The 14,305-nt window shown below is 34.0% G+C and overlaps 1 protein-coding gene across 1 annotated transcript; it reads right to left on the reverse strand.

Annotated features, from left to right (window-relative positions):
* Nucleotides 1–7,939: 7,939 nt before the first annotated feature.
* On the reverse strand, nt 7,940–11,110 carry LOC139899222 (auxin-responsive protein IAA12-like). The gene is made up of 4 exons (XM_071882043.1): nt 10,489–11,110; nt 9,276–9,562; nt 8,973–9,087; nt 7,940–8,333 (listed from the first exon to the last, which is right to left on the reverse strand). The coding sequence occupies exons 1-4, from the start codon at nt 10,908–10,910 to the stop codon at nt 8,240–8,242; spliced, it is 918 nt and encodes a 305-aa protein (XP_071738144.1). The 5' UTR covers nt 10,911–11,110; the 3' UTR covers nt 7,940–8,239.
* Between the last annotated feature and the right edge of the window lie 3,195 nt (nt 11,111–14,305).

Here is a 14,305-nt window from a genome sequence, read left to right on the forward strand (position 1 = left end):
AAGTATACTTTGAGACTACTAACTTAAGTTTTCAAAATGATAACTATACGTAACGTTATTTGACATATATACCTTTAACCTATAATACTTATACAAGTATCGTATAAATATGTATTTAATCACTTTTAAAGGGCTTATATACATAAAACAATATAAGTATATTTACAAAAGATAGCTATATTTGAATTCTCGTTCCGTTTCCTCAAAATTTCTACATGTATACCTAGAGTATATGTACTCGTATCATACCCAGCTCCTATACGTATTTACTATTAGTATATACACATCACAATCACTTTATTAGCAGCCATGAGTCAGCAAATTTTGGATCTTAGCATACATGATTAATCAATTTGGCATATTACAAGACTTTTGCACAATATTACAAATTTATACATCTTTTCACCACTATTTATACTCCATTCCAATTTCATTTTTACTACACATTTTCTCTAACCAAAAACACACTCTTAGGAACCTTAAGTGTTCTTCACAATCTCAGCAAATAACCATGAAGATCTAGCTTCAAAAACAAGCCTTAATCATCATAATAAATTCCTTACAAGAAAACTTCAATAATCCTTCCAAAAATACAAGTTTACTTCCAACCTTTTGATCCAACTCCACCACTCTTTTGGTTCTAAGATTTTTTTCATCTTTTACAGTAACTTTATCCAAGTAACTTGAGGTAGTAACCTTGTTCATAACCTTATTCGATTCATATTTATATAGCTATCTTATTTTGTGTTGTAAAATTTTAACAACAAGAACATAGTTTGAATGATTTCAAACTTGTTTGCAAACTAAATAGATCCTTATAACTTAACTTTTAAAACACTTCAAGACCTGTACTATATCATAATGATATACTAACTTAACAAGATATAACTTGGTTTTACAAAGAACATCTTAAAAACTGAATCTACGTCGTCGGAGTGCAACCGGGGGCTGTTTTGGGTTGGATAATTAAAAACCATCTTAAGCTTTGAATTGGAAGTTCATGTTCTGGAAAAATGATATTTCTTATGAATATGTTAACACATAAAAATTTCATGGTTTAACTCAAAGTGTAAGTATTTTTAGAAAAATGATCATTAAATGTTGTTTTTATGATGGAAAATGATCACTTTCATAAGTTTCACCAAAGTTTGACCTATAACCTGTGATATCGAATACAATATAAGGTATTTTCAGTTCATTTTCTTAAATTTTGACTCGATCCAAGGAAGTGGCAAGTTGAACCAACAAAAACGGAGTTGTATTGAAGAAACTACGACTAAAACAAGATCGGGTATCCGAAGCTAGTTTAGCTACGAAAATATTTGGAGAAAAATTAAATTAATCATATATTTCTAATTAATATGATATTTCATATGTATTTACTTATGATTTGATTTTATATATTTCAGGACCACCCGTAAACAACACGAGAAGATTAATCATAAGACCTCATGATTGTACGCAACACGTCATTTGACAACACGGTACTTTATGTACGCAACACGTCACTTGACAACATGGTACCATGGGTCGAGATTAATTCTGATCAATACGAATACGATGGGATCTTTATTTATTTTATTTAAGCAACTAATTGTGGACCACTAACATCGGACTGCTAACTACGGACTAAGAAAATATTAAAAGTATTAAAATTATATATATATATATATATATATATATATATATATATATATATATATATATATATATATATATATATATATATATATATATGTAACAATTACTTAAAAAGAAAATATGTTGATATATTATATACATGGTTAGGTTCGTGATATCTATCGGAGACCAAGTCGTGATAAATACCTTCAAGGCAAAAGTGAGTATATAGTCCCACTTTTAAACTCTAAATATTTCGGTATGAGAATACATGCATTTTATGATTTACGTTATGGACACAAGTGATTAAAAATATATATTCTACGTTGAGTTGTACCACTGGCATACTTCCCTGTAACTTGGTAACTATTATTTACATGAGGTATTGTAAACGCGAATCCTGTTGATAGATCTATCGGGCCTGACAACCCCAACCGGACTGGACGACCAGTATTCAACGGTTGCACAGTACTTCGTTTCAGTAACTACACTTGGTACGGTGTAGTAAGATTTCATAATAAAGGGAATATGCGACGTTGATTAAATGTTAAGTATGGTTATCAAGTGCTCAACAACTTAGAATATTTTTATTAAAACGTTTATATATGAAATCTTGTGGTCTATATTTATAACGCCGCCGGCATTAAACCTATATCTCACCAACTTTATGTTGATGTTTTAAGCATGTTTATTCTCAGGTGATAACTAAAAGCTTCCGCTGCAACATGTTGAATTTAAGCAAGATCTTGAGTATGCATATTTGTGTCAAAAATAAAACTGCATATCGGAGGATTTGTAATGTAAAATATGTTGGAAGTCGTATTGTTATTATCACATGTAAAGTTTGTAAGTCTAAGATTATCGCTAAACGATAATTATTATTAAGTTGTTTAAACCTTGTATTTGTAATAAAAGCTATGGTTTGTATTGTAAAAACGAATGCAGTTTTTGAAAAATGTCGCATATAGAGGTCAATACCTCGCGATGAAATCATATGTTATTGTAATCGTCCTTATGGTTAAGGTCGGGTTATGACAAATATTGACCAATACTCCAATAATGTGTGACAATGAAAGTGCAATTGCTATTACTGAGAATCCAGTGTTTCACTCAAGAACCAAGCATATTGAAATCAGGCATCATTTTATAAGGGATTGTGTTGAAAAGAGCCAAGTGTTTTTAAAGCATATTGGCACTAAGAATCAATTGGCAGATATTTTCACTAAAGCACTTCCTGAGAAAAGGCATTTTTATCTTCTTGGACAACTTGAAATGTTAAATCCATCAACTGAAATGTTGTCCAGTGATGATATTCTCTAATATGTTGTTGTAAAAAAAAAAAAAAAAATTAGAGTCTGGATTACGTCATATTCAGAGTCTGGATGACATCATGTTATTTGGAGTCTGGAAAGGTTTACTCTGCTGGTGTATTTTTACTGTAAACTTGTTTCCTTATTTGGTCTTCAAACATAAACCCTAATTCCTCTCATTCGATCATCATCTTCTTCAAAACCATAATTCATTCGTGTTCTTGAAAGTTTTTTATTGAAGCTAATGGCAAATACGAAGTTCATTCCTTTTGTTCTTGTTCCCACCGATAACATGATTAGGGCTAAAGAAATCAGAGGAGAGAAGGATGTGCAGGTTTTGGCTAACAATAGGGTTGCTTGTGATACTATTCCTGTGAATTTTGCTAATGAAGGGTATGAGAATTTGGTATTGTTCATGCGAAATCACCCTTTGAAGGAGGCTTTCTTTAAGACAAAGATCATGTTTCCAGAGATGTTAGGAGAATTTTGGTATACTTGCGTTGAGAACAGAGAAGCTAGATCTATCACTGGTACTTATAGAGATTGTAACAATTCTTTAACTCTTACTGAAAATCATTTAAGAATTGCTTTGAATCTTCCTGTTCAAGATAACTTTGTTAGAACTGTGTCAAGATCTGCTGTAAGATCTTGTTTTTCTATGGTGGGTCAACCTTTAACTGATTCTTCTGTTAAGATTAGTATGTTCTCTCCAAGGTGGATGTTTTTGTTGTCGAATGTCATTAGAAGTTTGAGCTTCAAGTGTGGTAGTCTGACTGAGATTAATGATTTTGAGGCACATCTGTTTCATGCTATAGTCACAGGGAGAAATATTGATTTTGCACGTTTATTCTTCAATGAACTCTTGGTTCTCACTGAAAAAACTCCAAGAGATCATAATGTGCCTTTTATCAGGTTTTTAAGTTTAATGTTTAAACAAGCCATGACTCCTGCTTTGTATGATGGGCTTAAAGTGTTTCGTGTGTATGAGTATACTTTTATTCCAGAATGTAGTGTCAGAATGTTTCATATCCACATTGTGAATGATCAAGAGGTTGCTCTTACTCCTGCTATGATGCATTGGGTCAATCTTGGTCGTGCAGACCAACCTACAGATTCTGAGCAATCAGAGTCTGCAGGGGAAACTTCTTCAGAATCTGAGCAATCAGGGTCTGCAGAAGGTCACAACAATGGTCAACCATCTTTAGAATCTGAGCAATCAGATTCTACCCCCACACAAACTCCACCCCCTGTTGTTACACAAACAGAGCAGGCTGAAGACATAGATGAGGAAATCCCACCTCATTCTAACCCATCTTCACCAACTGCTACTGAGAAAATTTCTCACTCAACCCACCTTATGAACCCACCAGTTCATACAGAGAATACCACTATAATTAAAACCTTAGATAATACAGCACTTGTGGATTCACCTCAAAAATTCACTAGGAAGAGTGCTGCACGTACTGCTCCATCACCTCTGCTAGAGGTTGGTGAGAGGAGTGCTTTGACCCAACCTGAACCTGATAGGTTAGTTAACTTGGATACCCACATTACAGTCACTGAAGAAACCCACTCAGTTGACTTACATGAAGAAGTCCCAATCCTGGACTCAAATAACCAAATCCAAAAACCAACTGAAATGGCCAAGCCAACTTTTACCCCAGACTTAAGTCTGCCACTACCCACCCAAAATGTTCCATCCTTACACATTCTTGCACAGGCTGCCAATATCACACTCATGTCACAGGGTGAGATACATGCCTCAAAACCTTCTATGTCCAAAGATCAGTTTTCTTTACAACAGGAAGGCTGTGAGGACATACCAACCCTACCCTCATCCATTGGCACTACTTCTCAGACTGAGGCACCAGTCACCATGGTTGGCCTACATCAGGCTTTGACCAAGTTGACTAAGGAGTTTGATGACAAGCTTTCTATTGTGCAGTCTAAGATTACTAATCTTAACTTTAATAATAATTTTGTTTCTAAAAATGAGTTGATGGAGGTGAGGAGGTTGGTTTGGGATATGCAGGGGTTGTCTGGTACAAGTGGTTCAGGGTCTGTCACAGAGATTAATCAAAGGTTGACTGAGCTGGAGAAGAAAATGGTTGGTGTTGATGAACTGAGACAATGTTTTACTGGGTTTGCATCTGATATTTCTTCTCTCAAGGCTGAACAGGCTGAAATTTGGAAGTTCCTATCTACTCTTCCTTTGGATGATGTCAAAAAGGGGGAGAAAAGAAAGAGATCAGATAATGCAGGTATTGTAGATGCAGGTATTGCAAGTGTTGAGGGGGAACAATCTAAGAAGACTCACATTGAGGGGGAGCAACGAATTGAGGGGGAGGTTATTGTTGATAAGGGTACTGGTGACAAACAGGGTAATTCTAGTGGTGTTTTGGTTGCTGCTACTCAAAGAGCAGATGGTGATCTCAGGGCTCAGATGAACAAGAGGTTCAGATTAAGAAGATATGATGGTGATGTTGTGAAAGTTGAGGTTAAAAAATCTGAGTTTGAAGGTGTGATTTTGCTGTTAACAATGGCTCATTTGCCAGACAGAAGGTTAAGAGTTAAAATGAATCAAATTGTTCGTTTAGATTTTTGTGAATGGAGAGGCATAGCTGTTTGTATCAAGGAGTATGCAGGGGATCAAGTTATTGTGAATGAAGTGTTAAAGAGAGTGTGCATGTTGGTTCACTTGGTGTTTGAAGAAGGATTCATCAGTACTAAAGATTATGAAGTGTTTTGTGAAACTTTTAACCTGGGAATGAAAAAGAGAAGAGTTAAGGGACATATTGAAAGATATGCTGTTCCTGAGCATTTGGAGTTTGTTGATAACAAGTATGTTGAACACTTGGATGGCTTGATGATAAAGACTACTGGAAATCAAAAGATGTTGATTAGGTGTGATCAGTTTGAAGAGGCAAGCATTGATATGTTGATTAATCTTTTGTCCAGGTGTGAAACAGAGCAAACATTTCCTTTCAGGGTGCAATTGTTGAAACACTTGTATAGCAAGCTGAATATGTTGAAGAAAATTCCTCACATTAAGAGCAAGTGTAAGCTTATTGAAAAGGAGTATGCTAAGGTGGTTAATTAGGTGTACAGGTTGTTTTGACATCATCAGATAGGGGGAGATTGTTGGGAAAATGAAAATCTGATGAGTCAAAAGTATTTTGAAGATTTTAGAATCTGGAGATTTAGAGTCTGAAGTTGCAGACTTTGGAATTTGCTGAAGTCAACGGTTGAAGTTTTCTTGAAGCCAAAGCTAAAGATTATTCTGGAGATATACTTAAAGTTTAAGAAGATATGTTTTGAAGATTCAGTTTTATCTCCGGAATTGACTTTTGAATTAATAGCTAATTTGTTTGATTTTTAGTTTATCTTTTCCTTATTTATAGCGAAGTAGTTTTGGAAACCAAATCTCCAGATTTGGTGTTTATCTGTGAACTAATAGGGACGTATGGTTTGATTTGAGGATGTACTTTTTACACGATCAATATCATTAGTCTTCTATTCTATTATCGTGTTCTCTCAATTTCTGCACTAATAATTCATATTTATTGTTTAAGTGAGAGTCTGGTGTTCATAGTTCAATTACTGTGAACTAATAAATACAATGTACAGGTTTAAAAGCAAAACGTACCACAAATATATACACATTCCTATATACACAAAAACTCCAAAAGCTCTAAAAAAAACTTGTAACCAAACATACCCGTTATCCATGTTTACCTTCCCCATCATGACTCGGTGTTAGTTATGTACTTGTGTTACAAATTCATAAATTCGAATCTTGAAAAGTCAATAATGATGATATATTTCAATATAACATTTATATTACTGTATTTATTAAGTAATACCCTGCAATAAGATGTGATAGAATAGTGAAGATCGTTTATTTTTATGCCTGCAAAATAACTTAATTCTTTCTGCAACATTTAGGAGTATATATTTCTATGTTTGCGAGTTCACAGACAGAATAAAACATTATTTTATCATATGTCTTCAAAAAAACAAACAGCGTGTAACAAAATTGTCTATGGGCGCGCTGATATAAGACATAATATGATATGCAAACTAAAAAAACAAACACCACCTAAGTCATGGATGAATGCTTTATCATCAAAAGTAAACATGTATGATTGAACTTCAACCCTTATCTAAGACACAAATTAATCTGGTTCAACTATGATCTAAAACACTAATTAACCTGATTAGTCTACGTTGATTGGTTTACCATCTCAAATAGAGCAAAAGATATACCCAAACTATCATGAATATAGAGGCACCCAACAACGTGTATAAACAAAGTATATATCTATCTACTGCTCATTCAAAATTATAAAATGACAATGCTAAACGTAACCCTAAAAAGCTACGTTAAGCATACCATACTTAAATTTATAAACTTTGTTTAATTAATTATAAAGTATAAACATTCATTTTTAATATCCACTTTTCTTATAAAATTTTAATATTAATATTTATTCATGACAAGTTATAAGAATGTAATTAAATTATATATGATATACTTAAACATAATCTTAGGCGTTATGCTCAGCATAAATTACACAAAACATAAATAAGTATCACAAATGAACAAAACGGTAATAAAATAAATATATAATTATGAAATAAACTATTCGAGCTCAATCTTTTATTATACCAAACAAGCGGGCCAGCTATACATACTAGGCTCGAAATGCTTTATACACTAGGCTCGAAACGAGCCAAGATATACTAGGCTCGAAACGAGCCAAGATCGAGCTCGAGAATTTTAAATGAACCGACAATCTCATTCAGCAAAAGTCTGTATCCGAAATTATAAATCTTATAAAGATTGGTAGCATCTTTTTTCTCCCTTTCCCCTGTATATAATACATTATAGACCTAGCAGGAGTGCTGCGGAATAAAAAGTAACAATAACACAAATACAAAAGAGGCTATACAAAACCTGTATTTTGAACCAGCTGATGATGGAAGGAATCCATACAAGACTACACAAATAAACAGAGAAACCCTAATTCATTCATTCATTCATTCATAGTAAATTTCCATAGTTACAAAATATCATAAAACTTGAACTATCAGTGACTTGTGCATTATGTATGCTTTACTAATATACTAGCACCAGCAACTAGATGCTTTAAACCGGATCTCACCCGAGACACCCAAAAACAAAAAACCAAACGCATCGACCAAACCAATACTCTTTTTTTTTTACCATTTAACCAAAACGAACTTGGCTCTAGTTCATCTAACCAAAAAAGTTTATATATGTATATCATTACACAGAATCAGTTCTGTTACTCGTGTTGCTTTGCTGAAAATTCAGAGCTTAGCTCATTAGACTCCGAGTTTATCATGATACGCAGCCTCTTAACCGAGCTAAGAAACATCCTGTGAAATCAGATTTGCGAAGCACATGTCAAACTTTGTCCAAACAATTTAGATGTGGAATATTAGAATATAGATGGGTAGTGACGAATCCAGGATTAAAACTCAAAGGGGTCCCGAATTATTTTTCAAAGCTAATTATATTTTAATGTTATTTTGGTGGTTGTTTACCTTCAGAAAAAATCATAGATCCTACAGATATATATGGGGTCATTTATTTAAATTTAGCGGAGTTCTATGCAATTTAAAGGTTACTTTACTAAAAAAATCAAACTAGTGATGTCACAGGACCCCACTGGGTAATACATAGGATTTCCCCTGTAAATGGGTCTGTCAGTTTTTGAAATGGGTCAAAATGGGTAATTTTGATGTACGTAAATAGATAAGATTGGTTGGCTTGGCCCAAAACTGGTTTTGTCCACAAGTATTGATCTTTAATTTACACATTTATATTTATAGTAAGTCCAATATGGTACAAAATTTATATTATTTCAATAATGTAAGATGATTTAAGAGGGTTATGCATCACATATATGTATTTTAAGTGACTTTAAACCCATTTGACCCGTTTCCTCAACCTATTTTCTGTTTATTTTATTCTGCTGCTTAGTATATAAAAAAGTGAAAGTTAAGAAATCATACTGCCAAGGAACATCTCCAACAAGCATACAATCTCCATCTTTGTCTTCATAAGTTAGAACAAATTCAGATGTTGCATCCAATAATCTTGAAGGTCTTGCTGCATCTGTGACTAACCCTAAACATATAAACAATGATGACTAAATCATTTAATTATCTAAGCAAATCAAAGTTTAATAGATGTGTCAACACAAGATTCAAAATCAAGCAAAACCTAAATTAAGTTAAAGAGATCAAGAAACAAACTTTTATTGTTACGAACAGCAACATCAAGTGAAAAACTTAAATGAAATGGGCTATACTTACTTCTTCCCAAGAACATTTCTTCTAATGTTAGAGCCAACATCTCATAAGAGGTGTGAGCATTGAGATCAACTTTCCTTCCAATCGGGCTTCCATCCATGTTGACTTTTACTGACCGATACTTCGTGTTGGAGATCACTTTTCTTTCATTAGAATAATTTTTCATTCCAATTGTTCTGTTATTGCTTTTGTTTTGTTCGGTTGTTGTCATGAGGTTTACGGTTGGTGACTTGATCTGGTTAGCCAAACTCGGAATCCTGGCTTTACTTACAGGAGGCCATCCAACAACACTTCAATTACACAATTTCAAAACACAAATTAGACTCATTATATATGGCACAAAATCCAAAAACAATTAAATCATTAAGTAAAAGATCATGAAGAATTATGATCTTTCAAGATTCACACAATTACACTAAAAAAAAGGTTTCATGTCAGTTTTCAATATGTTTCTTGTGGCTCAAAGGATTTTAATCAGATAAGTAAATAAGCAATATGAACATGTTCTTAAACTTATAAATAGTAATTGGATTTTTCTTACGATAGCCCTTAATGTTGTCGTAAGAAAAAGTACCAAGTTTTTATTTTTATTTTTTATTTTTTTGAACATTCACAGCAGTCCTTAAAGGCTATCGTTATAAAAATCCATAGTAATTATACATTTATGTCAATCGGTATTCTTACTACTGTATAAAGAGTCACACACACACACACACACACACACACACACACATATCATACACCCCCTTCTCGTGTCTTAAGATTCATTAATGTGTTGTACAAAACGGTTGATGCTGACTTTTATATGGCGATTTTACAAGTTTTTTTTGGACCTTCAAGTAAGGACTATTGTTAGAAAAATCATTTATGTCCATAATCAGTTTTCTTACTACTGTATAGAGATTCAGACACACATCATACACACCCCCTCCCTAAAACAAATGTGTGATTGATGAATTTTTTCCAAAGATTCACACACACAAACTAAAGTATAGACCCATAGGGTTCCAATAGGTTCAAAAAAATAAACATGCATCTTCTTCTTTTCAAAGGGGGGATAAAATAAAAATTGAAGATAATAAAAGCATAACACAAGCATCAAATCCAAACTTTTATAATAAAAAAATTAAAACACAAGTATACAAAAAATAAAAAATTATGGGTTTTCTCTAAAAACAAGCAACCGAAATAACTAGATATGTAAATAAATTCATACCTAGTACCATTAGGAGGAGAAACAGAATCAGTAGCAGTTCTTTTAGTACCAGAGGTAGATGAATTTGGGATATTAACAGAAGATGATGAAGAACTAGAATTAGGTTTGGGTTTAGAAATTTGGAAATCTTTTGCAGTCAAGATTCTTGCATATTGACCCCAACCACCATTAGCCACCACCACCCCTTTAGACTTTAACCCACCACAACCACCAATACTTAACCCAAGCCCCAATTCAAGACCATCAGAATTCTCATCAGGGTATGATGAATTGACCTCAGAAGTAGACATAACTGTAGTATTATTTCCTTTTGACCGAGTCAAAATTGACTTAGCGGTGGTTGACCCATCAGAAGGCACCCCATCACCACCGCCACCACCACCATCACCGGTATGGCCTAATAAACCAAGGGTAACGTTCATTTTTCAAGAAAGATTAAAACTTGATAAAAAGATTGAATTTTTACAAAGAAAGATTGAAGCTTTGATGAAAGAAAGAAAGAGGGGTGTAGTAAACAGGGGATTATGATGAATTTGGTGCAACAAAATGAAAACATTTGGGTGTGGGAATGGTGGAATGTGGGACCCATATGTCGGCTTTGTGCGTCTCACAATCCATCATCGATTTCTCCTAACTTTGTCCCCACATAAACATACATTTCTCTGTTTTTCATTTGTAAATACGGAGTATTAAACACTCGGTTCCCACCAAATTATAAAAAACTAAAGACTTATGGATACTACTACAGTAATAATTTATATTTTGTAATTTGTATTTGTATAACGTCTAATATGGTAAGAGCATCAGGTGTCGATCAGGTGTCAATGCTTTCTCCTCAGCGTGGGCATCTGTTTTCCTTCCAACCGACGGTCGGTCGACACCATTTCGGTGTTGCACGACGTTGAACAGCATCAGTTTTGTGGGTCCAAGATTTAAATTTTCAAACGGTTTTATATCCGTTGGTGATTTTTTTTAACCTTCTAATTTTATATATATAAAACACTACATCCACCTCATTTTACACACACATTTTATACAAATCAAACACACTTCTCCCTTTTTTTATACACTTCCACTAATTTATACACATTCACAAATTCAAAACATGGCCAATCGTTGCTTGATCAACCTCGACGTCCATCACGAAGGCGAACTTCCGATAATCGACGGTTTTGTTACGATGGGTACATACAATCGTTTGAAGGTCTTGACGTTACCGGCTTCGACATAGCACGAGTGTTTAGCTTTATACACGATGTAGTAGATTGTGAAGCGGCCGACATGTGGTACTGTGACGAAGTCACCGATTTATTCAAGGAACTTCGATCCGAAGCCGTGCGGGAACGAATGGTCGGAAAGGCCAGTCTGAAGAACCAACGTATCACGTTATACTGTAGGAACGTGTGGACCCTTCCCGCGTCGCCTAATCCCAATGATGATTCGTCTTCGCATGAATCTGGATCTCCGATTCGCTGCTACCCTAATCGTTAGTTATTGTTACTTTTATTATTTAGGATTTAATAAGTAATTTTAGGACTTTTAGTTATTGTAATTTTTAATGTTAGGAATTTAAATGTAACCGTATTTTAGGACTTTTTTTTAATAAAAGTGTGCATTTGTTATTTGTAAAATATCTTCTCTCTTCAAGACACTGAACTGACCATCTTACCGTATTTTAGCAATGTCTGTTAACAATGTCAGTCCAGTCAGCGTCCAGTCATCAGCAAGACACTGAACTGACACTTAAATGACGCGTCGCGACACCTAGTGCCCTAATGGGTAAGAAAATTTTGTTTTTTGGAAAGCAGAAATAGGGTTGTTAATGAGTCGAGCTACTCGAGTTCGACTCATTAAAAGCTAGATTCGAGAGGAGCCTAAACGAGCTCGAGCCCGAACACGAGCTTGAACATAATTTAAAACTCGTTTAGTAAACGAGCCCGAGCTCAAACTTCATATCTCGAGCTTCAACAAGTTCGCGAGCCTAAACGAGCTTTTCATTAATATACACCATAATATTAGTTTATTTAAATTATAAAATATAATTGTATAATAATTACAGTTATATCAATAATAGTTATGTAGATAAAAATTATAAAAATAATAGTAATTATGAAATGTAATACATTTAAGTAGTATAAAGAAAACTATGATTATGTATTAACGAAACAAACTCGAGCTTAGAATATTATACTCAAACCGAGCCGAGCTCAAGCTCTTTGAAAACTAAACGAGTCGAACTCGAGTCTGGCCGAGCTCGAACCAGGCTCGGCTTGTTACACCCCTGAGCAGAAAGTTATAACAAAAGCACACAAAGGACATGCAACTTACAACGATTACATGAACCTCAAAACGAACAATATAGCACAACAACACCAGAATAGATCTCTACTCTTCTACATCGGAATTTACTTGATCGTGACTTTAAATTTGTAACAACTTCAGTTCGGTCATGATGCACGTGGATACATAATTATGATTGTTTTGTATTTATCTGAAATTAAAAATAATAAACTGTTTATAGAGTACAACACAATACAGTAAACTTTTTCTTACTCCGTATTTGTATTTCTTTTTGTGAAAGCTGCTCTTAAAAGCAAAAGTTGATATGTTTTTTTTCCTTTTTATCTTAGTGGTCTTGTATTAAATTGTATTGGTTTAAAGCTTAGCATCCTATGCACTCAAAAAGAAAGAAAAGGAAAACAAGAATCTAAAAACACACTTTTTAGGTAAATTCCAAGCTAACGGGACTTTAAAACTTAGTACATTTTATTTTCTTTTTGAGGAAATTACTAAACTCATACGTTTCTCAAATCAACTATAAATGAAAAGACTATAGTGGATACAAAGTGGATAACAAGTGGTTTATGTTCTATTTATAGAAACATGAAATTGCTTGGTTTTATATTGGCTATGTAAATGCAAATTCATGATTCACTTTTCAACCCACATTTTAGAAGCTCATGATAGTCTTGTAAATTTAGACTGTGGTTAATCCGGTGCGGTCGAGCCTTTTTTGGGTGCATCACGCCCCCACCGCGCCATTACGCGGCGCCATCGGAGGAAAAGGGCTCCGGCGTGATGGTTGGATCACCGGAAGGATTTGCAGGGTGATGGGGGTGAGACGAATGGGAGGAAGACACGTGGTGATGGGCAACGGATATATATCCGTTAGAAATTAAAAATATTATTATTATTTTCCCCTTTTATAAATATCACATTTCTATACATTGATCCCTCTGATGAAGAAGACTATGTACCAAGCGGGCCACAGTACGACACGGATGACAAGTTCTACTCGTCTGGTGATTCGGACGATTTTTAAATGTTTAACTTAATTATCGGTGTAATTGTGTTGGATGTTTAGTTTTTTAAAAAAACTTGTAACCGTGTTTGTTTGTGTTTAATAAAAGTTCTGTTAAAAAATGAATGTTCTGTGATAATTAATATAATTAATAATACAAATTAATAATAATAAATAATATTAATATTAATAATAATACTAATAATAATAATTAATTATTATTATAAAAACTCAAACAAAAATGAAAAATAAATTAAAAATGTGGGACCAACAACCCCATCGCACCCTATCACGCCTACCATTACAAACTCCATCACCCCATCACCCCCATTACCTTTGCCACATCAGCACTATAACCCACAAAAACCCCATCACACCCCCCACCCCCAACCCCCATCACCATTAAAAAGAGTCTTAGTCATGGTCTTCCACTTTTGAAGGTTGACTAAGAACAATTTCATCTCAAAACTATAATATTGTGTAATATTCGAAACTACAGATTTAGATATTTGGAAA

This window comes from Rutidosis leptorrhynchoides, chromosome 3, assembly GCF_046630445.1.
Source record: "Rutidosis leptorrhynchoides isolate AG116_Rl617_1_P2 chromosome 3, CSIRO_AGI_Rlap_v1, whole genome shotgun sequence".
Classification (NCBI taxonomy): Eukaryota; Viridiplantae; Streptophyta; class Magnoliopsida; order Asterales; family Asteraceae; genus Rutidosis; species Rutidosis leptorrhynchoides.

What these genes read in the sequence shown, in the direction of transcription:
- LOC139899222 (XM_071882043.1), bottom strand. Translation starts at nt 10,910, where the DNA reads ATGAACGTTACCCTTGGTTTATTAGGCCATACCGGTGATGGTGGTGGT. An exon ending in TCTCCTCCTAATGGTACTAG is followed by an intron (nt 9,563 to 10,488) that starts GTATGAATTTAT and finishes GTGTAATTGAAG; the next exon opens with TGTTGTTGGATGGCCTCCTG. An exon ending in GTTGGAGATGTTCCTTGGCA is followed by an intron (nt 8,334 to 8,972) that starts GTATGATTTCTT and finishes CTGATTTCACAG; the next exon opens with GATGTTTCTTAGCTCGGTTA.